Below are 23,703 nucleotides of genomic sequence, written 5' to 3' on the forward strand. Positions count from 1 at the left end.
TATATCTAGGTATGTATCAGCTTGTACTTACACCGTGGAGTCCGGAAACCTTAGTATTTCCCAGATTAAATTTTTGTGTGCAGATGGTGAGCAAGCACGCTGCTGTCGGGCAAAGGGAGGCAGAAATGAAAGAGGGCAGCATGAGGGAAGCCGCAGGCAGTTGCTCTTCACAACGGCGTCAAAAAAGAATAGTAGTTCGTGAATACTGCGTAACACATAGCCGGCAACTGCACGCGTCGCAGAAGAAGCGTCATTAGCGTACTTGCTTATAGATAGTGGCATCAAATGCGGCTTCACGCCAGGCAGACAAATGAGATATCAGGTACCTCATTCACGATGTGTTTTCATGTATCATCTATTGATGAAAGGAATAAGGAGTTTCCATATGGAGCTGCTCAAGCTCTCACATATTTGTATGAGAGCGAAGCGGTTAAAGTTTGCTGAAAAGCCCATCTACAATAAACCCTGCCTTATGTGCTCTTTTTCTCTGCAAAGTGCAAATGCTTCTGCTGGCGCAACACCAGCCATATCTAAGCGACGAAGTACATGTCTCCTTGGGAAGGTGGCAGTCCTGTGAATTGTTCCTCCACAAAATAGACGACGGGCCGAAGGCATGCAAGTAAATTAGCATGTGGCGTCAAAACGTAGAGCGACGCTCAAATACTGGTGAGCAGCTAAATCGTTGGAAATCTCTGCTGAGAGTCCACGGCAGATCCCGCATAAAGCGCAGAAGACCACAGATGGGCCGCCGTTGAAACGGAAGGGAATTACACCGCCCGTTATGCTGCATACAACCGCGGTCTAAGGAGGAAAAGATGTCGAGGAAAGAGTACACATGGTGCGGAGAGCATCGAAGACGGTATGGACAGTTTCCTTTAGCTTAGTAGCACAGACGCAAGATGAGAAGGATCGGATAACTGATCGTTGGCACTCCTTTATTCCAGTCAAGCAATCTTGATCGTCTGATAGTTTACGCCCACATCGGGCCAGTAATTGCTCGACAACGCCTACTGGGAGGTTAAAACTGGCGAGACTGGCAATCCTTGAGAAAACATGAGGCTGCAGGAGCAGTCTCATCGGAAGCGGAAGCAAAGAATGGCGCCTGGAGAAATTTTAGATAAGCCGCTATGTGTACGCACAAGCTGCTGCCGCTGTAGATGCCTGCTACGTCCCAAGAGAACGGAGACCAAGCGGAAAGGGAAGCACGGGCTCCCTGTTTGATTCCAGCCGCTTAACAGGGGGCGTAGCTCTCCGAGCTGGAGAGTCACGTGTCCAGACTTTGCGGTCTCCAGTCATCTTGCTTGTCACTGCACATGCACCGTAGCTGCTCATTTAGATCAAGCAAACTGTTTGAAAGTCACCCGTTCGCCTATCTGTACCATCGCAACTCCATGTTCCTGCTCCTAAGCGCATAACTACACTTTTAATCGCCTTATGCTGTGGACTAAACGTGTTTTGTATGCTTGTGAGAAGTGAGGATTCGAAAAGAGACAGTACCTCCGCAGGCGACCGAAGCATTTGGGCCCATTAATGCCTTTGAAGCTCAAGTTCTTCAGGCGAAACGTAAAGTTTCGGGGTATTTCAAGCGAAGTTATGCTTTCTCCCAACCTGCAAATCAGAGTTATTTACGTTTAATTAGATAAAAACAGGACCGCAACTAAGGACAACGATAATGCAAGATACGGTCGACAGGGCAACATAGTAATTAAACCTCAGGAGCAAGCACACGAAGATAATTAAAGCCCCTAAGCGGAATGCGGTGTTCATCCGCATATATGATATAACCGTTCGTCTCACGTATCTCGACGTTCGGCCTCTCGAAGAATATCCATTGCCGCTTGCCAGTCCTCCAAGTTCTTTTCACCTTGCATCACCAATTCCTCCACACCAGGCACCAAGTCTGCCAACGCACGGAACTGGTCGAGCACCACGAAGGACAGGAAGCCTATTTGGGATTGAGTTCTGCGAAATCCAGCAGTGATCGACGCGTTTGCATATAGGCAGTAATCAAACATTACAAGGACTTCTTACTCAGAAAACACTTTATAGCTAAGGCTACAGCAGGTCAACTTCCTTCCTTACGAAACACTAGCTAGCAAGCACCACTCCTTGTCTGTTGCAAGGTTTCCTCGATAGAATTCGTGGATAATTACTGCGACTTCCCTATAGGACTAAACGAAGATGAATGTTGAGAGATAATACACTAGCATGCACCTGAGTAACTCCGTTCGAGCATCCATGAAGACAGTCACTGGCAGTCCTTTGTGCCTCTCCATCTCCACCTACCAACAACCAGCAGAACCAACATCACCAATCCAGCGTAAATTATTCAGAATTTTGTCTGGTTGCACATAAGCACGAAACATCTCCAAGTAAGAATATTACAACCAATTAAAAGGCAATTAACCTGAAGTAGCAGTCCTTTGTAAGCGACATGTGGCAACCCCCTGTACAAGCAGTCAGTAAAGATATAAGTCAGGAAAGTATGAACCAAAATTAGTAGTTCAGGGTCCGCAGTTGCTAGAAAAAGTGTTGACAATCTCACCTGGGCATTGAACTCCTGAATGATCAAGGAAGCCCACTGCACATTGCGGCGTTCTGGCAGCAGTGGATTGCTTATATCTGCGCAGTGAATTAGGCAAGTGGTCAATAGTGCGTGGTCCTCCTCACTATTCAACGAGTCACCAGTCGCTGCAGGTACGCAAACAACAGAAAGAATCGCAGAAATATAGGTAGGCGCTCGCCTGTACACAAAAAACCAATAGTGTAGTTCCAATCCCTCGCGAATACAAACGAACCATGCTTTCTTTGGAAAGGGAGCGAGGGTTATGCTGATACAGTGACAGCGAAGGACCGCAGACGGTCAACTGGAGAGGCATTTACGACCAGACTGACTTCGCTTCATTTGGACTCTCTTCCGCATTGCTTCGTGGTGATGCCTAAATAGTTCCATGTCAGTTGCGAGGATACATGTAACGAGCACTCTGCGTATTTCAGCGAATGTAGGGTAAAAGTCCTCGATAGCTTCCTCATCCTGATCCTCGAACTCGCTGTATGGTTGCTGAGACTCCCTGCTGACATCTGCAGAGGTGCTAATATGGTGACGCGAATAGCGTAGCGGCGCATCCCCTAGAGATACGGAATTCCTCACGAGAGGCTGTGGCTGGGTACGTTGTGCCGTACGAGAAAACAATCCAAGCTTCATCATGCTGCAAACAAAAGCATTCAATAATACAAAGAACATGCGACACTGATCTAAACCCTAGGCGCCCCAAAGGAGACAAAATAGACGCATCGGTTCGCTGGCGTCTGTTACGCTCAGATGTGTGCAGAAGGACGGTGCCTAAGCAGTCTAACGCAAAGCATAGACAAGTGGTTATGCATGGACAGAAGATACTAACGCGCGAGCAGCAAAAGCTGCGTGGTGATTTTCTAAGACCGCCTTGTCGTTGTACATAATTGCGAGTGGGTGCTGCTGTTCACAAAGGCTGTTGTTGTTGACTCCTGGATGATCAACATCATGAGCCAAGGCTGCAATGCGATCGCCATAGCAAATGCACACGCTCACACAGAAGCTCGCGGCACAGCCCACTGGGACTTAGTTCTCCTTTAACCCTTCTCACTGTGATTGCAGATCCCATCTACTAGGAGTGGCACTCCCCCAGTAGCACAGTAAACTACGTAGTCGTTTCATAAATAAAGCGAATTGAAAGAATAAAGGCCAACAAGAAACGGATACACTTGATTAGTAGAGTGCCAATAGGGCAGCCGCTTCGCCTTACACAACGCGTGAATGTGAATGCTAAAGTACACCTGCTGCGAACTGAAAAACAAAGCAGGAATACATATGTACCTGCCAGAAGAAGGCCCAGCTGCTCTGTTGGCGTCAGCAGCTCTCTACACGCGTACCGTGTAAGGAAAAGCCAACACATCTGTAGCAAGCGAAGCACCAGGAAAAGGAATACAAGCAGTGGACGACAACCAAGGATACGCATGCACTGTACCGACGTTGGCAGAGGGTGATGAGCTGCAGCCTCCAGTTAGATAAATATGCCCCCATACAAAAAGTGCCTGCTACGTCAGAAAACAGTCCAAGTCACATCTCATTTACCTCACCTGAGTTACGTGCGCTGCATGGTAGAAGTTGTGGTAAGGGTTGTCTGTATGGTAAGCGTCCCGTATGAGACCGAAGAAAGCCTGCAAGCCTGCTTTTTCACTCTTCACCATCACCCCAAGCTCCTCCAAAGCCAGGAAAAAAAATAACTCCAGTTCATCTGCTGTCCGCCGCCAAATGTCCAGGTCCAAGCGTCTATATGACTCTAAGGAAAGCTATACATACCAACAACAACCAACGAGGCACCAATTAAATGCAAACTGAAAACTATCATGGGCAGAATTTTACCTGGCAACAAGTTCCAAGACATGCAGAGTTGATAAAACAAATTAACGGCATGCCCCTCCAATTTCGCACAAACCGAGTACACAGCCACCTCGTTGATGCGAACTGAAGGTCTTATGTCGGGTTGCCCTCGTTCAAAATGCGTACTGTACCTGTCTACGAATCGCGTCGAAGGGTCCGGTGCATTTTTGTAGAGTTGCAGAAAAGACCAGCGAGGGTAACGAGGCAGCTCGTTTGCACTGGAGTTTCAAATGTTCTTCTCCAGCATGTTCTAGTTCTTTAACGGCTGCTGTCCGCTGGTCCAAGTCGAGAGACCGAGACACCTCCTGTAGGAGCACAAGCGGAGCGCTGTTCGTTTGCAGTGGAGGCCCCTGGTGATCTGAATCACACAACCGAAAGCACCAAACCACGCACAAACATGCAAGAACACACTCTGACAGGCCGCTTGTCTGGTCTGGCTCGATTGGGCGCACTTCTCCCCTCCTCTTCCATGGCAAAATCGCTACGATGCTCTCCTTCATTGAGCGCGTATTACAGAAATGCAGAAAACTCTAGATAAAACTGTTACCGCATCTCGGAGTTCATGCAGGGTGCTGTGCGAAGTTTCTGCCCGTCAGATACTTCCCTGCCGCTTCAGTGCAAAAGTACTGACCAAGTAGTCTTTCTTCTGGATAGCCTTGACGTCGAGTCACGGCCATAGGAAGGCTTGCATGAGAAAGCTGGTGGAGTGGGGGAAAATTCGCTGCACGATACCTTGAAGTTATCAGCCCTCCTTTTCGGGTCTCCCAGGCGACTACACTTGCGGCATGATTGCGGTTAAGGCTGTGCTGGTGCCGTGGTTTGGAGCTTTGGTTATTGGAAGAATACTTTTGCTTCCTACGAGGAATGTCTGCATCTGACAAGCTTTGAGGAGAGGACGGTTCTGTCATCGCCACGGATGCGCATCGCCGGAGCCTCATCAGCTTCATCTTTCTATCGCGAAGGACGAAATTCTGATCAAAGGCACAAGCGAATAGTACATTCGCACGAAACAGAAAATGGCAAGCATTTCCTACTGCTAGAGTCGACAACTCTGCAACAACAAAATCAGGTGTAAAAAATTATCCCCCCCGTTTTCTGCATGACTACCATGTCAGCCTTGACCGACGCATGGTCATTCCAGATACTGTGACAATGAAGTGTAGAAACATTGCTGCTGGAAATTCTGGTGAGCAAACCACCAAGCGAGTAAATCTGTTCGATGTCCCTACGTGCAGTTGCACTGCGCTAATTAGAAGAAAGCCGGCAGACGAGGTTCGATTAATTTCGAAAGAACTATTGCCATAGCATAAATTTCCTGTAAATTTGTCGTTGCATGAGATTCCCAATGTCACAGGATGCCTGACAAAACAACTATTATTTGTGCTTGACTAATGCATCTCTGTTTCACCTCAATTTGTTCCAGTACCGCCCCGAACGGTTTCGTCGAATTGCGGCCTCCTCGCTGCTGCCCCCCCATTACATAAGAGACCATCGTCTCCATTGGCTGAAGAAGACTCATGCCAGCCATACACACATTTGTCAGCTGCCCTCCCAGAAAGTGCTGCACCTCGCACTGAACCGCGCGCATCAGCATCTCGTGAACCCTGCACGTGCGAATGTAACGAAGCAGCAATCGCAACTGGTCGCTGGTGTCAAACAGCTAGCATCCGAAACAAGCGTATAGCTACTTGCTACGTCCGTACTTCACTGAATGTAGCAGGGTTGAACCACATTAGCTCTACCTGTAACCTCTGCTTGAATGAAAAAAAGTAGGCTTTGGAAGACAATAACTGGACAGCACTATCGCAGAATGAATGGAGGTCCTGAGTACCTTGGCAATAAGCGTACCCGATGACCAAGGCATGCAAGCCAAGGATGAACTCATTTCGGGGTTACTACTTCGCCAGCCTACTATAAAGTCTAAGACGCCCGCCGTTTTTGCAAGTCACTTGCCTGATAAAGTGGCGCGGGCAGTCGATGTCTAAGGAGGCCAGAGGCTTTGAGATGAACTCTCCATAAGAGAGGTCGTTCAAGTTTTTTCTGCTGCAGCTTTGACACGGTAATGTGGAGGCGGTCCAAGCATCGACTGCCAGGGCCAGTGGCTCGAAAGCGCGTACGTCATGGCTGCATGCGCACTGCTCTTCCGCTTCCTCTTCGAGCCGCTCCAGCCGCTCGCAAGAACACTGGCTCCGATTAATCAGTAAAACTACGGCCTTTACGTGGCCTTGAGTATTCAATAGGGGAACCAGTAGTGCATGCCTGCAAATCGTAAAAATCACGACTGCAGTCGTAGTGCTTGTCTCATACAGTCTCCTAGTCTCAACAGTCCGTCCAACGGGGTTACTTTGAATGTCTGCCAGCAGCAATACGCATGAAAGAGCTACAGTGCGACTTGCGCACACGAGCCTTGAAATACGTAGTCTCTCGCCGATAGATAGTGGAGAGCCTACTTTGTTTCGAAGCGCACACGGGCGTCGTACTCCTTGTTGAACCCGGGGGGAAGAAAGTTGAATACAAGCGTCCTGCCTCCTTGGCGTGTGGCCTCCCCTAATAGGGGGTGGTCTCCCCGTAGGCAGAGACCCGCAGCTCTAAAGATTCAACAAACGGACACAAACACAGCGATGCATCTGTCTATGTATGCAGCATGTGGGATGTTTTCAAAGCGGCACTACTAGTAACACAGCAGTTGTATCTACGTCTGAATTTCATACTACTGAGGCAATTTCGTATCACGATTACTATGTGATGCAATGCATGCCTTTTAGCCAGACAAATAGTTTAAAATAGCAAGCAGTATGTGGCCCCTTTCACCTTTTCCGTACGTCCAGGTTCTTATGAGACAAGTATCCCGACTGGATACCCAGAACCTGCAGAGCCTATGTTAAACAGCCTGCTGCACTGCCTGTGAGAAGTGCCACAACGCCAAAGATATCCTTTAAGATTCTCACCTCTTGTGGCCCCCAAGACAGATGAAATCTCGGTTCTGGGCGTCAGCGATAAAGAATACAGCTGCTTCAGCCCCTACAGAAACATGCAGGAGCGCCAATAGCCGCTGCATCATCCTAATAGGAATGGATGTTTCCTGAGCGTCCAAGAAGACAGCACGGTGCACGCAGCTGAAAGATCAGGAGTTATGAGAGCCTAGAGGAGACACATGACTGCAATTGCCGGCTTTGTCATTTATGCAGAGCGGTGTATCGCCTGTGCCCAAGCTCACTCTGATATAAAATCTCTACAATGGTTAGCATTAGATTGCCTCAAGAGCGTACTGAGAGGGGGCAGGCTGAAATGCACTTAAGATGCAATGGTCATGGCAAGCCGTCGTAGTGCTTACCTGGAAGATGGTTCTGTGGAGTTCAAGCTGAAGCATGCGTTTGAACCTGTCCCTACGGAGCCACTGCTGCTGCAGCAGAAGTGCCATTGGCGGCGAGCACACCTGCGCAACGGCTTCCACCAGGAGCTGCGCATCTGGCCTTCTACCGTTGATGCAAAATATTACACCAAGTGTCGTTTCCGGGTGAGCCGAACGCGTGGAGCCGGGAGAGACCAGAACTTCCGCCTCTTCTTCCTCTGCAGAGGGGTTCGCCATACGTGAAGAGTGGGGTAGAGGAGCTACGACCAACTTCTGAGGTGATGCAGTATGATGGAGGTCTGGCTGTTCTTTCAATAAAGCCTGCATGACATGTACAGCAAAATACTCAAGAACACCATGGGTGACAAGACCGAACGATGCATCTCACAGGCCAAGATACAGCTGTACACTGGTGCATTATCCTTTACCACAGACATTTTTTGAAACCCACGCGAGACGAAGTTCGAGCACAAAACATTCGAACTACCGGTTGACAGCCCAATCATGCGTTCCTGATTCTTTCAGATCGCCCTGAAACGTACAATCTCAGTGCTCATTAAAGAAAGCGAGCCGAACGGGGGAGGTGTGGACTGTTGAGTAAGCCTGCGGTTGCGAAAAGTCACTCCTTGGAAGCGTGACACCAGGTCCTCATCCGTCGGCATCGCTGGCGGCTCCACAGTAGCAGAAGACAACAATGGCATGTTTTCCTGGGTGTGGCAAGGAGAGCGTTGTAGGCCACTTTGATGAGGCATCGAGGTCAGCACAAATTTTGAAGGCAAAGACTTCCAGGCGTCAACCATGCTGACAACGGATTCGCTAGATGCCAACCGTGTTGCAGCCGCTGTCCCTTCCATTCGCACACCCTGAGAAAGGCTTGAACCTGTGGCAGGAGAGAGCCTCCGCGTCATCGAGTGCCCCACATAAGTAACCCTAGCATCTGCCATTGCCTCACATGCGCTGCACGCTCCCTCATCCTGTAGCCGACAAGCAATGAGGACCCCTTGGGGGTCGTCGGAAGGTGGAACAATGCTGCAAAAGACAAAGTTACAAACTGCTAGGTCCAAGGCTCAGGTTTCTCAAAATGTTGCGGTGATGGGTTTCCAAACCTCACTCAATGCAACGAGTTCATTACAGTGCCACACAGGCGCATTATCCTAAAAACCAGTAGTTGAATACTACAACAGGGTCATACACCTCACAAAGGCTTAGAAGAGGCATTCACATGATGCGAATTCCTCTCGTCAGGCAACGGTGAAAGCGTATCCGTTGCCGGATCGTACAAAAATGCCTGCAGACGTTTATCCAACACAAACAGCACTTCCCACAACACTTAAAAAGACAACTAGCCACAGCACTTCTCATAGACAAGGGGCCGATAGTAGCACACTATTGTGCTTCTGCAAGGGGTCTCTCGAACCAAAGCTCTGCGCCACTGTTAACTGTAATGCGCAGTACCAAGGCATGAAAAACGGTAGAGAGTGGATTCAAGACTGACCCGCGCGCCATCCCTCAGATCATCCAGCAGATGACCGACAAAACTGTCGGAGGAGACGACAATGAGGTCCTGAGTAGAGGAAGGCCGTTCGATGGCACACTACTGCCTTCCGGTTTCGGCGTGGTAAGAGCCCCTACATTACCGACTACTTGAGCCCGATTCAAGCACAACGCATCTATTGCCAGGGTCGAAGGACTATGAGCTGCCGTCGCGGACTAAGGTTTCCTATTTAAAGGGTCCACACAAGGGCCTGTTGCTGCTGTGGTCACCTGCGTCTCCTGTAGTTGCTCTATGGCTCGGGCACCCCAATTACTCGCATGGGCGTCCTGGACCAGCAGAGTAGAGAAAAGGGCTGAAACTGCGGTACCAAGACTGTCCAAAGGCAACCGTTCTCGCAAGGAGGCTCCGTTGGAAGGGCTTTTGCCTGCGAAAGGTCAACATGAAAAACAAGGTGCACTGAGCCAGGTTGAAAAATATGAAGGCCCGTAGAGTCAGAGGTTGTACACGTGTATACTCATATACATATACATAGGAAGCGAATATATGCGTAGCTCGCCACGCATAAATACATCACAACCCAGGGTTTAAAGCCTTGAGAACTTCTTGCTAGGCATTGTGTTTTCTCCTTGGCCCATATGAAGGTCCCAACGCATTTGCCTAATCCCTTGTAGCCTCCATTGTTACTGCGACGACCACTAGAGCCATGATAATCATGCAGCCACATGGTCACCTGGCACGGTGTGAACGGTCTTGAATCGGTCCTGTAGCGACTTGAAGGTCTCATAGAGCGGGGCCTTCAGCGTTGACTGACTAGCCAGGTTGTGGGTGGTGCAGGAAAAGGCTTTAGAACACTCTACTGAGGCGTGCTGGCTTTTGTCTAAGTGGGATTCCTTTGTAGCAGAGGCCTTCTGGGTCCGGACAGCGTAGGCCCCCAGCAGCTGCTCCGTCTCAACATCCCGCATGAAGCAAAAAGCCGCGGAGGCGTCCAGGGTGACACAAAGGTTAGCCGCCAGAGCGGACGCAAAGGCTGTTGCGCTACTCATATGCACCGGACATGCTGTACGGACACCACAACGACAAGTACCCAATACCCTGAGTGTCATTGCCCTAAACTTAGTGTACTTGGTTCTCCGGCTCCTTGTAGCTGGCACGAATGGCATCGTGAGCACCACACAAGCGAAAACGTACCTTCTATGCGGGCGCGAATATCGTAAGCCTCCTCAATCAACTTGTTTCTGCTGCGATTTGGGGGGTTTTCACATTGATACTCAACGGCGCCGTCTGTCGCCTGCCCTCGGACGTCATCTTTCATTATCGAATCCCAAGCTTGGAAAGCCTTCCGAGTTTCCATTGCCCGGTCTTCTATGTACTAGCGCTACGCTTTAAAAGCTCTTTCTTTAAAGCCCCTACTGCAGCCGCAACAGCGGCCACTGCTGCAGGGGCAGCGGCTCTTACGGTGTAACACGGCAGAATCACTCCCCTGAGCAGTAGAGCCCCCAGGAACAATGCAATTCTTCCAAAAAGAGAAAAGCTTGGGCAGCTAGTGAGCTGACCAACACAGCCTGTGCTAAGGAAAACAGTTTCCTGGGGGATCCTTGGAGAGACGGGTGGGAAGAGAGAGGACCTCGGACTGATGGCGTTCCTCTTCCAGTCCTCCACCTTCCGGCGCCTCCATACGACGCTAATAATTGTACTCGCCCCCAAGCACCATCTTAGTAGCCTATATCCCTTCCTCTTGCACTCAATTGTCTTCAGGTCTATGCAGTGCGAGGCTGAATATCTAGAGGTCACATATGACCCCAAGAGAGAGCGTCAGAATGCCACCGTAACCTTCTGTGATACCAAGGCCTGATGAAATCTCAATGAGCTGCAGCACAGGTCATTAGGTGGAAGAAGTCGCGGATTACTACCAACTGAGTTAGCGACAGTTCGTCCCGGCAAGGAAAGCCGAGAGGAGCGGGAAGTAGGTCTGTGCGGCGGCCTTCTAAGGCTGTTTTATGCTGTTAGTATATCGGTGGGAGAGGGGTGGAAACCGGTGTTGCAGGGAAAGGCGAGATGGTTGGCCCAGCTGTATGGGCTCGACCGCCTCAACTCCACGAGACTTGGGAGTTTATGATTTCATGCTTCGCTTCCACGGCATCTATGACCCCCGGTGCATGATTAATTGAGGTCCAAAACCATTTGATGAACAGAATGCTGATGAAGCCGCGTATTGCACTATCTAAACTCTTGCTGGGGCCTAGCCACGGGGGGCCCCAGTAAGTGGCTGCTTTCGCGAGTCGGCGATGTTGTATCCACATACCGGCAGGGAATGGCCAGTTCTCTCGTCTTATGATCTGTTGAATCCTCATAGAAGGCTGTACATCTGATCGACGGGTGGGAGGGCCCGGTCGTTATGAGGAGTTCAGCGCGGCAGTACCCCATGCGACTGTTGAGGCTGCGAGACCCCCAGAGTTACGGCCTTCTCTCTTTTCTAAACCAGGGCGCTGTGTAATATTTGGAGGTAATAATCTATTCTAGGTATTTCCGGAGTCTCGGATGCCTAGAAGAAGTCCTTAAGGTCTCCTTCATGTGCACTAGCGCACAATCCAGGATACGTGTCTGACGTTACGGCCTCCTCTGTTCCGTGGGGTATCTTCTCGTCCCCTGGGTGTGCTAGTCTGCTCAAAGAGCTCTACTGCAAGAACAATAGGGCGGCATGTTTGGGTTCTGAACGCTGAAGTACCGTTTTCCGTAGTGCTTAAGCTCAAAGGTTGTGGGTGGAGAATACTTGGTCTTGGCTTGCTGCTGATTTGGGGTTGAAGGTTGAAGGCCCTTGATGCTTGCCCGTTCTTGCTTGCATAGGGGACTGTGCAGTTGTTCGGCGGAGGGTGATCCCTTCAATGTCGCGGCTGGTGCACCCCTGGAGGAGCACCTGCTCGCTGGGGCCCCCTTTCCGGAAATGCTTTACTAGTCTTAAGGCACGTGACACGCCACAGTCACGAGTCTTCCGGCGTATTGTCTGTAAGACCTCCAGCTGCATATGCGAGTCTCCACCCGCGGACGTTTCTTCAGACACCTGGAAACGGTGCGGAATGATCTGCACTCTTGCACCCACTGCACTCCTGTCTTCAACTTTCCTTCCCGCCTCCCGCTACAGGGGGCATCTTCAGGGCCTTTCCATCAGCCTGCGTACAACAGGAACTGCAAGAGTTCCCACAGGATGCGGAGAATCCACTGGAGCAGCGCTGCTGCGCAAAGTGAGGCCCCTCTCCAGACTGAAGGGCAGTGGCCACACATCCCGTTACTTTAGTAGCGATTTTGCGCCACTGTTGCGCCTCTCTCTCGTGAGTCTCCCTTGTGGCTATAGCCGGTGGTGGCGACTGCTGGGGCTTGGGTCTCCGGGCGCTGTAGGAACTTTACATGATATTCCGCTGCCCCTCTCCGGAGCAGCAGTCTCTCTGGCTCTTGGAGGCGCCGGGTTGGTGGTTGCATTGGACGGCATCCTCATGGGGGCCCTTTTAGGCACGCCTCAGCGTCGGGGTCCTTCCGAACCTGTGATGCTGCACAAGATTCTACCGGAGCGTTCAGACGCATCAAACATTCATAGGAAAAAGCTGTTGCAGCACCTCTGTAGGAGTGAGGATTTGGGCATCCCGGTAATGCTTAGGGCTCCCCTAACGGCCTTGAGTGTCCCTTCACCTGAAGGGCCTGTCACAGAGGAGGAGGTCCGATTCGTCAAGGTGGCTGCGGGACTGCACCACTTTGCTGCAGTGACAGCTCACGGTGTGTTGTACACTTGGGGAAGAGGTGGCTCACTGGGAGCTGGGAGCCCTCTTGGGCACGGCGACAGCAAGGACCGGTCTAGGCCCACCCTTGTAGGGCAGGTAAGCACTGTGAGGCCTTCGTATTTGCGTTCCCCCTATTTTTTCCATGAGGCGGATGCGTGTCCTCGTACTACGGCTAACACAGTCGCTGAAAGCTCAAGTAGTAGCCCCACCACATTTTCACGTAAGGGTCCTTAGGTTTGGGTTCTCCTTTGTGGTTTGCTTGTGCCGCGCAGTTTGTTGACACTGAGGAGTTCGTGGTGGACGTCGCCTGTGGAGCAGCCAGCACCTGTGTTGTGACAAGTAAGCATCTTCCTTTCCACGGAACTCGTTTTTCTGGTTTCTCATTGGTTCATGGTAGCTTAGAGACATTGCTTTTCTCGTAAATCTCGGCTGCTAGAGCATCTAGGGCCACCTTGTGCTTTCGTGAACCCGTGAGCGCCCTTGGCACTTCGGGATGTTTAGTCTAAAGTGCCCCCTCCAGTCATTACGGCTTCGCTTTCCGTGGCATCGCTGCCTTTGCAGGCTCTGGACGAGTATTCAGCTCCGGGGCTGCGGACTTTGGACTGAACGGCTCAGGGATGCTCGTCAGCAGTAAGGTGTTTAAAGAGTTAGAGTTTTTTAGAGGGGTCCTTTCTTCGGGCTTCCTCGAGGCCCAGCGCCGTAACGAAGAAGGACAGCTGCAGCAATTGGAAGCCTTGAGAAAGAACTGGGACCAACAAGGAGGCTCCCCATCCTATCTCCCCAAGAAACCCTTTGAGGCCGCACAGAACTCCACCCTGGAAACGCCATTGGGCAGCAGTGCAGCAAGCAACTGTACTGGCCATCTTCCTGCAGATACTCGCGAGAGACTTCCTTCAGTGTTCTGTGGGGTTTTTCACTGTGGTCTTCTGACGCCCGAAGGCTGCTTATGGATGTGGGGGCGTAACAATCGCATGCAGCTCAGCAAGGAGAAATCCGTGGGCTTACATTGCTCCATCCCCCAGCTTCTTCCTCACTAAGCTGCCCTCTGTAGAACACCTTTGCAAACCCATCTGACTATGCACGTTGCCTAGGCGTTCGGAGGAGCCAGAGATGTTGGCAGAATTTGTTGGGAAAAGCACCAGTAACATTGTAGGTTTTGAAGTGCAGGATCTTCAATGGGTGCCTCATACGGGCTTTTTAGGCCCCTTGAGGCCCCTCTCACCGTCGCATATATTTTTGTTCGGCTGTATGTCTGTTCGGTACAGGTAATGGCCTCGGGTGGAGAGTCCAATTACCCATTGTTAGCGGAATTCTTTACGCGGTCAGATGTACAGCTGGAAGGCTGTGCTCTGGGGCCTTTTCATTCCCTCGCTGTTGCTAGTAAGATTTTGCAAACGTATCCACAGATTTCCAATTTAGGGAGACATGGGCCCACAGAACCATGTGGGGGCCTTTAAAGCCATTGGGCCTCCATTGGGTGCGATGTTTCGTCGTATAGGTCATCTGTTATATACCCACTTACCGGTCCGTAGAACTGTTCCCTTACTTCGAGTCTATGGCGGTTTGTTGTTTGTACTATCAGGGAACGGCATGGTGTACGAGTGGGGAGGAGAAAGGGCGGAGGCCCCTCATGCCGTTGATATGCACTGGCGATATCCTGGAGTCCGTGAGAAAATATCAGCTTGGAAACACAGGCTGGTTTTAGTATATGGAGTATTTGTAGGCAACCCTTTGGGACTCCAGTACTCAAGTGCAAGTTGGCTTTCCGTACCCTTTCCAATCTGTTTGCGTTACATCGCCTTGTAAATGTTTCTCCAACTCATTTCGTTTGTGCACTGCTACTGCTGATGCAGAGTATTTTTAAAGGTCGAGTTACGAAAGTAGCTGCTGGGGGCGATTCGAGCGCAACTGCTTTTTCGGCTGTTCTTACAGGTAAGCAGAAATCATTTTACAATCAGAAACCGTCAGCGCCCCTTTGCGCCATGCGAAGCATCATATATACTTGTTCCGCTAAGCTTTTTCGTTTCATGACGGTGCGCCATTTAGGAGTCTAGTAAGGAGGCTTTCTGGTCCTGCCAGGGGGTGCTACAAGGGGGCTGGTAAAGGCGACGATTGTACTGTCAAACGGGGAAATGGAAATTTACGCTTGTGGCTGCATCAGGAGTAGTGATGTGTTTGCTTTGGGGGCACCCTTTATTGTTTCTTCGTAGGAAGCATTTCGGCTATACATGTGCGTGCACTCGCAGAGAAAGGGGAGATCTTCTTCTGGGGCCCGGGGGCGTCCTTGCTACCCCTCGGTCAAGACGCTGCGGAATATCGAACCCCAGTGCGGGCAAACTCATTTCTACCCTGCATGAATAACGAACAGCAGAAGGTCCCAGGCGGCATCAGAGTAGTCGATTTTGCTGCAGGGCCTCGGGGCTGTCTTCTGCTCACCGCGGAGAGCCCGAAAAAGCTCTAGCCTTCTCGGTGAGGGCCACAAGCACGGACACTGCTCAAACCGCAACAACGTAAATGCATCTTGTGCTTGCACAGGAGCTCTTTTTATGTGTTGCAGTATCGTTAGTTAGGTCAGCAAGCACTGCAGGGCCTTTCAATATTGCGAACCTACGGCACTTATTGGTGCCAGAAGGGATTGCGATTGGAGACCTATCAAGATATTTGACGGGTGCACTTTTTCACCAATGAAGGCTGACTTTTCTTTTTGGTACATTGGAAATTTCAGGGCCCCCCAGTGCCTTTTCACAGTCGCGCCTAGCAACACACATATCGCTTGCGGCACGATTGCATGCGGGTGCTGGAACGGAAAGCATCAAGGTGGTCTTTGGTCGCATCTTCGTACTTTTTCTGGGATTTGCGTTGCGTCGAATATCGCACCTATTCGGCAACACCGTAACTCGATGGTTGGAAAGTCCGGTGCCTGTATATTTCCCTAATGCTCTGTGTATGGCACCGAGACGTACATTTAATGTGTGCTTCTTTACATAGTGACTTATCGCGGAGTTGACGCGAAGCCCTAGCTGAGGTGTTCCATCGAGTTTGCTGCCTCCAAAACCGGCACTTTGTATTATTCTCAGTAGGACTTTTTGTGGTTCACCTTTCCGACACACATATTCTCGTGCCCAGCGCCCAAGCACGTGAGCGTAGCTTACAGTCTACGCTCTTAATAAAGGATATTGTCTTCTATCTGGAGTTCTCATGATGCTCCCCCCTCTTTTCTGATTTCATGCTTTAGTCCCGTCCCATTTGTGCCACTAAACACACGTGCTCCTCGTTGCCTCAGGAGTCCACAATTTCAACATATTCAAACCAAAGAAAGCTACAGCGCAAAAATTAATTAATCAAGCAATAATATTGATAATTAAAGCTCTAGTCACGTATAACTTCACAGCATTCAATGGCACAATACGTTCCAGGATAACTTCGGCTTCTTGTAATGCTCCTAACATATTCCCAATGCATTATGCCTGTCAGCGTAAGGGTACTCGATTTTCTGTATTGGCGAATCACCCCACTACTATTCTTACACGTGTGGGGCTAAGCTGTGCTCTGGAAGTCGCCACTGCAGGAAACACAAGAGCCACAAAGCTGGCTTCGGCAGAGGTTCTAAAGAAACCTGTAACTACTTTGGAATAGAGAATTTAGGAACACTTATCTAGGATCATACATAGGTGTGTTTGAGCTGTGCAACTAAAACCAACAAAGGGTCACCGTAAAGAACACAGGAGGCCTCAGCGTCGATCCCCCGTCCACCCTCGCTGCCATCTTTCCTTCTGGGCTGACTCTGGAATATTCAGCGTCATAAAACTAAGCACCTGAATGTACCTTCGTTTAATTGCAAATTACTGAATTCGAATATGTGCATACTGCTTTGTTCGGGATGGAGTGTCGCGACGCACAGGACCGCAGCCGCGTGTGTCCTTCACATACGCATGCTAAGCACACGAGGCTGAAACACTTTTCGACTTCTGACCTAAAGCCGCTGGCAACACATATAGCCAGTTATGTGGCGGCTGTTCATAGCTGTTACCGTATATCTTCGCCCGAACGGCCATCAGCATATGGTGCACAGGGGGCCGAAAAGCCTCAGTGCGTTAGTAATAATGTGCAGCCACCCAGCATCATAGGAAAGTCTGAGCAAGAAAACCACTCTTGGCGCGTGCTCGTGGCTATTGGAGGTATTCCAGGAAGCGGCAAGTCCACTCTTGCAAGGCGACTACAAACTGAGCTCAACTCTGCAGCTAAAGACCTGTTTTGCAGCTGTCTCTTAGGTCAGAGTTCCACCACCGAAGATTACATCCACAAGCCTGACGAACAGGACACTGCACTAGTCGCAGAGCCTGTCGGGTTGGTGGGCATTGATGGCTTTCACTACGGTCGCAGCGAACTAGACAAGTAAGTGTGCGTTGTTCCACACTTCCCTTGCCATCAATTTTCAAGAGGCCTTCTTGTTTAGACATATCGGAGCGTGCACTGGCAACACAATATATTGACGGAGTACCCCATGGATAAGAATTTCCCTGTCTCCTCAGGTTCCCCAACCCCCAAGAGGCACACCGCCGCCGTGGAGCTCCATGGACATTCAATCTCCCAGCTTTCTGGTACAGTGAAATTTCGTCTAATATAGAGTTCTTAATCCAGACTAATAAAACACACAAGGGCATCTTATTTGTGTGTACGATGCGCATGCACCAATGTAAAACTTGCCAAAGCGCTGCATGCCAAACATGTTCTAGCAATTTGAATCGTTTAGGCATGCTTGCATTCGACCGGTCTTCTGCCCTCATAATACTGTGAAATAAATATATTCTGTATTCATCCGCAGTCCTCCTTTGCTGCTTTTAAAGCAACATACACAAAGGCAGCCATTTTCTGAACCTGTTTACGGGGCAGGGCCGCGCTGCGTCACCTGAAGACAAAAGCCGAGGCTTGTACCTTCCCTACCTTCCACCACTCTGTGAAGGTGAGCCTTCTCTTGCCGTATAAACCACAGCCCCCCTTATTCGCTTTTCAACACGTCAAGTATCATTTTCTCCCAGGTGCATCCGCATTCTTTACATCGCTCAGACGCATCAGACAGGAGAGGTATGCACAACTTGCACCAACGGTGTAAAGCAAGGACAACTCAGCTTGTGCTGGTCTCGTACACCAAACATTTCTGCTTACAGCAGAGGCAGCAGCTGTGCCCGTAACTCCAACATCCAGCATTTTTAACGATCATATATGGGCAAGCGAGACCGTGCATCCAGCACAATGCACTATGTAGTTTTCGGGACGTACCACAACCACATTCCGCTGTGCGCAGGATCCTGAAAGCAAAGGCTGTACAATTGCAAAGGATACACGGGTAGTCTTAGTGGAAGGACTTTACACCCTCCTGGTAGATGAGGGGCCTCCAAAGCATGAACTCTTCGACCTCACAATCTTCATCGACACGCCAAAGTACGCCACTAAGCCCTCGACCCAAAGTACATGCATGCGTGATCCCTGGCATGAGTAGCCCCATACCATAAATGCCCTTATAAAATCTAAGTGTTAGCGATTACACGATGTCGTGCTTGGCAACCGATGTTACACATGTCTTCAGCAAGTTGAATATGGCATGTGTACGCCATACATAAAGAGTACACGGTAATACGCGTACATTACTACCATTGAGGCTTCTGTGAAGTCTTGTTGAGCTGCTGCTGCAGGCATGTTGCTGAATCTCGTGTAGTAAAACGGCATCTGCTAAGTGGCATCGCTCAAACGGAAGAAGATGCCAGACTCAGGTGCCATTAGCCGTTGCCAAATACGTAGCTTGCGACTTCCCAGACTATTTTATGTTTGGCTTACATGGTGTACAATAGCCGCCAATGAGTTCGAGGACGGATGAACCACCAGTACCTTTCTATCTGACACCGAAATGGCCAAACGCATGCCGGAACTATAGGAGCTAAGTGGGGCACTGAAGCGGCAGAATCGGCCCCATGCGATGAAGTGTGTCTTAATGTGCATTGCTACCCACAGGTGGGAAGACAACGACTCTCTAAACGCAGATTACATTCTGAGCCAACTGTGTCTTGATCAACTGGACGTAATGGTACGGGGAGAAAATTAGGCGGCTACCCGTGAATACCGGATAAAAAGTAGCCCCAAACCGCCTCCCACCCACATGCCTAGGAATGCAGACAAGCAAAAACCCCTAGTCCACCAAAAGCCAGTCCCAGATACCAGGCAGTTTATCGTCGCCAACACCATTCATTGAAGCGGCAGGCATCTACTGCCCACTGGCTATTAACTGCTGTCATTAACGAACTATTCTCCGTATCCCTTGTCGCGGGGCCCTCACCCCTGAGGCCCTCGTACTCCTTAGGCCTTCGGCCGCACGTCCTCTTCCTTCACGGCTCGTAAAATGATCTGCGGTTTGGGTACTCCCATCTGTGGCCCTCGTTCATACATGTAAGAAACCGCCGTAGCAAGGAGCGTGCCGCTGGAGTTGAAGGCCAAACTGGAGACGCTGCAGGAATCACATATCCGTCCAACTAGAAAGTTCATCTTTCCAAATTCACCACAGTAACATACAGATTCATTGTCCTCAATGAAAAAAGGGAACGTGACACAAGCATAATCAGTGATTTAAATTTATGTCGTCATAAGACGTTAACAAAAGAGAAGTTACACTGTTAATACATCGTGTATTTTGCATGCCTTTCACGTGAGTTGTAACGAGAAAAGCGCAGTTCTGGGCTATCAGAGTCCGGCAAAAAGTCTCAGAGTTGATGTACTTCATCATAAATAAAAGGGTACCTGGTAGGTAGAGGAGGAACCCTGCAGAGCCGTTTTTTGCTCAGGCCATCCCATATAGAGACTCCGCCGTCTGAACCTCCAGTGGCGAAGGTACCATATCTGAAGATGTAGGGACCACACATGCACGTAAGTTCTCAAGGAACACCAAATGATCTCTAGTGCCCACAAGGGCTAAATTCCACCCGTAAAAAGCCCTCCAAAATATCGGCAAATGGGGATACACATCGACACAGGCAGGTAGCTGTAGACATATGCATAACGGCTGGTGATGTCTCACCGCGGGTGAAATACAATGGAATTCACAGGGCATGCTGTTTCTGAGCCGTCCGGGTCTGCAAAATAAAGCAGTAATGAATAGCACAACGTAGAAGCATCCAGATACTAAAGCCGACGCAGTGAAATGTAGCTCTAGATTGTCCTAGTGACACACCCAAAAATCGAGGTACTGACAAAAATTGGCACTCTCTGCATGACATTTTTTAGTAAATGCCTTCCAATGTGTCCGCCCTTCCCTGGCGCTCCACAGCTACTCTTTTATGGTAGGCCCACCTTTGACCCTGTGGCACTTGAATGCATATTTGCGGGCTTGAGCCTCGGGACTCTGTAAGCATCAGACAGTCGCAGAAGGCACACGCTGTAGGACATGTAAAATAGTGCAAGTGGAAGCCTATAGTCCAGAGTCCGCTGTAAGTTCCAGAAATACACATGCAACCGAAGTACTAGAAAATTCGCAATCACGAGAAGCCATGACAGGAAAACCGCATGCGTGATCGGGACGTCCAGAGCCCAAGAGAAGTCCAAGCGCATACAGATATACAATCTACAAAGGCTGAGAGCCAGAAAGGTAGAATAAGGTAAGTCGCGATCTACGATGGAAATCAAGAGCTTACGGGGTCGAAGTACTCCCAAGTAACGCGCCCTTCAATCGAAGAGGCCGCGAATCCTTGGCCGTTGGGAAAACAGCGTACTGCCCTGATTTGGTATTTCAGGATTTGGCTGCAACGCAAATGAGACAAGACACATACATTATGCATTCAGATGACCGTTGCAGATCAAATTCTTCCGTTCTACCTTTTCGCATTCAGTATATACACGTCTTTTAGATACACGGGCCTTCCACAGCAACGTAAGTCTACATCTACGTAAGTTGTATCGCCACCCGTTGTAGAACCCCCAACGCCCACGAGATAAGTGAAGAAGTCCTCTATTCCAAAAAGCAACGTGGGTAGATATGAACAAAAGGGGAAACAATCATAGGCAACCTGCAGTAAGGTTCGATTAAGCCTGAAGGACGCACTCGCGGTATTCCGCATGAGTCATCTCTGGGCCATTCCGGATGTCATAGATGTATGTCTGCACGCATCACAGCACCCATGTCACAAGACAGAAAGGTCAAATCCTGCCGGCAGGATTCCTGAAGGCTGCCAATATCTCTTCTGCTGCTTCATGCCATCGATGTGGAAAACATACTGAGAACTGATCAAGAAACAGATGGCTGCGGATATATCTGCAGGTTGCCATTTCTTTGGGGCAGCTCTTTACTTGCTGTGACTCAGGCTTACTCGTTTCTTTGAGTCACAAACTACGAGTTTGTCGTCATTGAGGTCCATAGCGTAGACTTTACCATGGACTGCCGCCATCCCAACTTCCCGCGGAGACCGCAAGTCCCACGCTCTTATTGTGCTGTCCCAGCCCCCCGAGTATATCAAATCTGCGAAGTACCGGATACAGAAACAAAATGCCGTCATGAAGGAAAGATTGGCATATCTGCATAAGGATATAGAGAAACAGAGGAGAGAAAGTAGGGCGCATCCCAGGTCGTTCCCTCGCGTGCAGTACAGAAGTGAGGAGCAGGATACTAGAAGAAACGACCAGTTAAATCCACCGAAGAAAAGTTGGTGCACTAAAGCAGTACAAAGGTCGTAATTCTGACAATATTAAAAGCTTCTATACCTCTATGTAGGCGCTCCAGCCTACTACCATTCGTATGCTTCTGCATGGTGCTTGCCATGCAAGAAATATCAAGACTAAAACAGAGCCAAAAGCGTTCTCCTCACTTGTAGGCCTATGAAACCGCACAAAGCGGACTGGAGCATCATGCCGTCCGACTTGTGTAATTTTTGCACCGTGAACATCGAAGACGTGAACGCCCCCGGTCAAGCCGCCTGCGGCCACGCGGTTAAAATCTGCAAGGAAGCAACAGTCCAAGGGCGCCGCCTGGAACTCGTGCTGTGATATTAGCTCCGAACTGTCCACGTCGTACACGCGCAACATCTGCAATGACACAGAATCAGCCACAACAAACAGCGGGACTTTAGGTAGTACAGACTATGCACCATCTGCTTCGGCCTACCAACTACTCCACCCTCCCTCCCCCAAAGTCAGAGAGCACATATTAATTGTCCAAGGACAATCAACAGCAATAGCTGAAACACCTGCTATAGCAGGAACACTGCGGCGATGCCTTCACTGTGATCCGTGCATTCATGTTTAGGCTTAGGCTATTTATTATCATAACATTACGCCGAACCTCTGTGTTTAGTCAAAAATCACATATAAGTGGGTGAATAAGGCTTACATTGTCCCAGGATGATGCAGCGAGCACATTTTTGGCATGATTTGGGGAGAAGCAGATGGTAGAGATCGTGTCGCGCGGCTCAGGCCGCAACTCGGCCAGCATTTCCCTTATCTCTTGTAGGTTCTAAATGTCAGCAGCTGCCGAGAACATCTGTAAAACGTAAAAAGGGTATTCTTCTATGCGACCAGCTGTTTGCTGGAGGGGAGGGGCAGGGCCCCTTCGACAATGCCTTTTTGGCGAGGCAGAAGAGAAGGAACGCAATCACCAAACTGTAAAAGTGAAAAGCTTCTGTTATACTACAAGCGAAAAATTTCTTCATGCCGCCCAACAAGGGCCCATTTGGAAGGTTTTTCAGCTTCTTTCAATGCAGGGCTTTTGGTGGGCTCAGTGCATTTCTTGCATGTCAACCACCTGGACTGCAATTGTGGGCGGGTTTTTTCGACAAACTAATTTTGCTTTGTTTCCATTAAACATTGAAATGGGTGTGATAAGATCAAGACTTACTTAATTCGGATACGGAAGCGGAGCCTTAGAAATTTCATGTTTCTAGTGAAATGCATGCCATTGAGCCGCAACATAGTGATAACTGTTGATGCTCAGCAGGTTTGCATTATCCACACCCAAGACGCACAAAGTCTCTGTGTTTGAACATGCATGTCTTGAGACCTTTTATCACCTCCTGAGCCAAACAAAAGGTCCTCTGTGATCAGTGGCCCTTTCAGTCTATTTAAAATTATCTTGCTGAGGCTACACATAGATTACCCGTAAGCTTTGTGAGCAAAGGAGGCAGAACTGGTGTGTAGAAGCCACCGGGGAGGCGAATCCAAGACTCTCATTACGTCTTGCCCGACATTCTTATGAACAGAATATGCTCCTAAAGTACATAATACCTCTAGCAGGTTGCGCCACCGCGATGAATTACGAATGTGCAATGTGGACTTTCATGGGGGGCACTGCAAAACAGTACGCAGAGAATTAGTGTATCTTATGACTCTATTAGGTGGGGAGATTGAGAAGGAGTGAAACGGAAGGAGAGCATGCCCATTTCTTGTCTCGGGGGGCAAAAAGTGTTATGTTGGTTTCCACAGAGAGCCAGACTCCACTACTTCCGACAATGGTCTCCTCGACTAAGCAATAACAATGCAGATGTTCATCTGCATATATGCTAGGGAGGCTGAAAAAGGTGTCTACAGTGATAGTCACTCGGCTTCTGGGTGGCGTGGGATATCAGCAGCCTGCCGGTTCGACCCGTTTATGAGCGCGCCTGCCGCAGCGTCCTTTCTTTGATTTACTCTAGGC

The 23,703-nt window shown here is 49.6% G+C and overlaps 3 protein-coding genes across 3 annotated transcripts; 1 reads left to right on the top strand and 2 right to left on the bottom strand.

Annotated features, from left to right (window-relative positions):
* Window positions 1-1,264: 1,264 nt before the first annotated feature.
* On the bottom strand, window positions 1,265-10,310 carry LOC34618747. Its single transcript, XM_026336296.1, has 22 exons — window positions 10,135-10,310; window positions 9,859-10,028; window positions 9,537-9,691; window positions 9,268-9,366; window positions 8,972-9,060; window positions 8,414-8,801; window positions 7,755-8,075; window positions 7,369-7,502; window positions 6,871-7,008; window positions 6,431-6,679; window positions 5,829-6,024; window positions 5,247-5,391; window positions 4,552-4,778; window positions 4,117-4,329; window positions 3,854-3,932; window positions 3,402-3,531; window positions 2,896-3,209; window positions 2,546-2,691; window positions 2,215-2,282; window positions 1,798-1,962; window positions 1,498-1,608; window positions 1,265-1,307 (listed from the first exon to the last, which is right to left on the bottom strand). The coding sequence occupies exons 1-22, from the start codon at window positions 10,308-10,310 to the stop codon at window positions 1,265-1,267; spliced, it is 3,756 nt and encodes a 1,251-aa protein (XP_026192081.1).
* A 2,598-nt stretch (window positions 10,311-12,908) lies between these two features.
* LOC34618746 (E3 ubiquitin-protein ligase HERC2) lies at window positions 12,909-15,498 on the top strand. Its single transcript, XM_026336297.1, has 7 exons — window positions 12,909-13,133; window positions 13,310-13,376; window positions 13,599-14,032; window positions 14,303-14,417; window positions 14,620-14,699; window positions 14,891-14,969; window positions 15,284-15,498. Exons 1-7 carry the CDS (start codon window positions 12,909-12,911, stop codon window positions 15,496-15,498), a joined length of 1,215 nt encoding a protein of 404 aa, XP_026192082.1.
* A 3,890-nt stretch (window positions 15,499-19,388) lies between these two features.
* Window positions 19,389-22,506, bottom strand: LOC34618745 (mitotic checkpoint protein BUB3). Its single transcript, XM_022732063.1, has 9 exons — window positions 22,405-22,506; window positions 21,884-22,100; window positions 21,389-21,537; window positions 21,124-21,179; window positions 20,717-20,822; window positions 20,376-20,427; window positions 20,104-20,158; window positions 19,827-19,925; window positions 19,389-19,536 (listed from the first exon to the last, which is right to left on the bottom strand). Exons 1-9 carry the CDS (start codon window positions 22,504-22,506, stop codon window positions 19,389-19,391), a joined length of 984 nt encoding a protein of 327 aa, XP_022592504.1.
* Between the last annotated feature and the right edge of the window lie 1,197 nt (window positions 22,507-23,703).

Source organism: Cyclospora cayetanensis, unplaced genomic scaffold (assembly GCF_002999335.1).
Source record: "Cyclospora cayetanensis isolate NF1_C8 unplaced genomic scaffold, CcayRef3 CcayRef3_contig_12, whole genome shotgun sequence".
NCBI lineage: Eukaryota > Apicomplexa > Conoidasida > Eucoccidiorida > Eimeriidae > Cyclospora > Cyclospora cayetanensis.

Excerpts from the sequence above, each read along its gene's own strand:
- LOC34618747 (XM_026336296.1), bottom strand. The coding sequence starts at position 10,310 with ATGAGTAGCGCAACAGCCTTTGCGTCCGCTCTGGCGGCTAACCTTTGT. Across the intron at positions 6,025-6,430 it reads AACGACCTCTCTTATGGAGA|GGTTCACGAGATGCTGATGC; the intron begins GTTCATCTCAAA and ends TCGCACGTGCAG. Across the intron at positions 2,283-2,545 it reads TTCAGGAGTTCAATGCCCAG|GTGGAGATGGAGAGGCACAA; the intron begins GTGAGATTGTCA and ends GGTTGTTGGTAG.
- LOC34618746 (XM_026336297.1), top strand. The coding sequence starts at position 12,909 with ATGCTTAGGGCTCCCCTAACGGCCTTGAGTGTCCCTTCACCTGAAGGG. Across the intron at positions 14,033-14,302 it reads AGCTCAGCAAGGAGAAATCC|GTAATGGCCTCGGGTGGAGA; the intron begins GTGGGCTTACAT and ends TGTTCGGTACAG. Across the intron at positions 14,418-14,619 it reads TCATTCCCTCGCTGTTGCTA|GGAACGGCATGGTGTACGAG; the intron begins GTAAGATTTTGC and ends TTGTACTATCAG.
- LOC34618745 (XM_022732063.1), bottom strand. The coding sequence starts at position 22,506 with ATGCTGGCCGAGTTGCGGCCTGAGCCGCGCGACACGATCTCTACCATC. Across the intron at positions 21,180-21,388 it reads TTTGTGACTCAAAGAAACGA|ACATACATCTATGACATCCG; the intron begins GTAAGCCTGAGT and ends TGATGCGTGCAG. Across the intron at positions 19,537-19,826 it reads GTTCCTCCTCTACCTACCAG|CGTCTCCAGTTTGGCCTTCA; the intron begins GTACCCTTTTAT and ends TGATTCCTGCAG.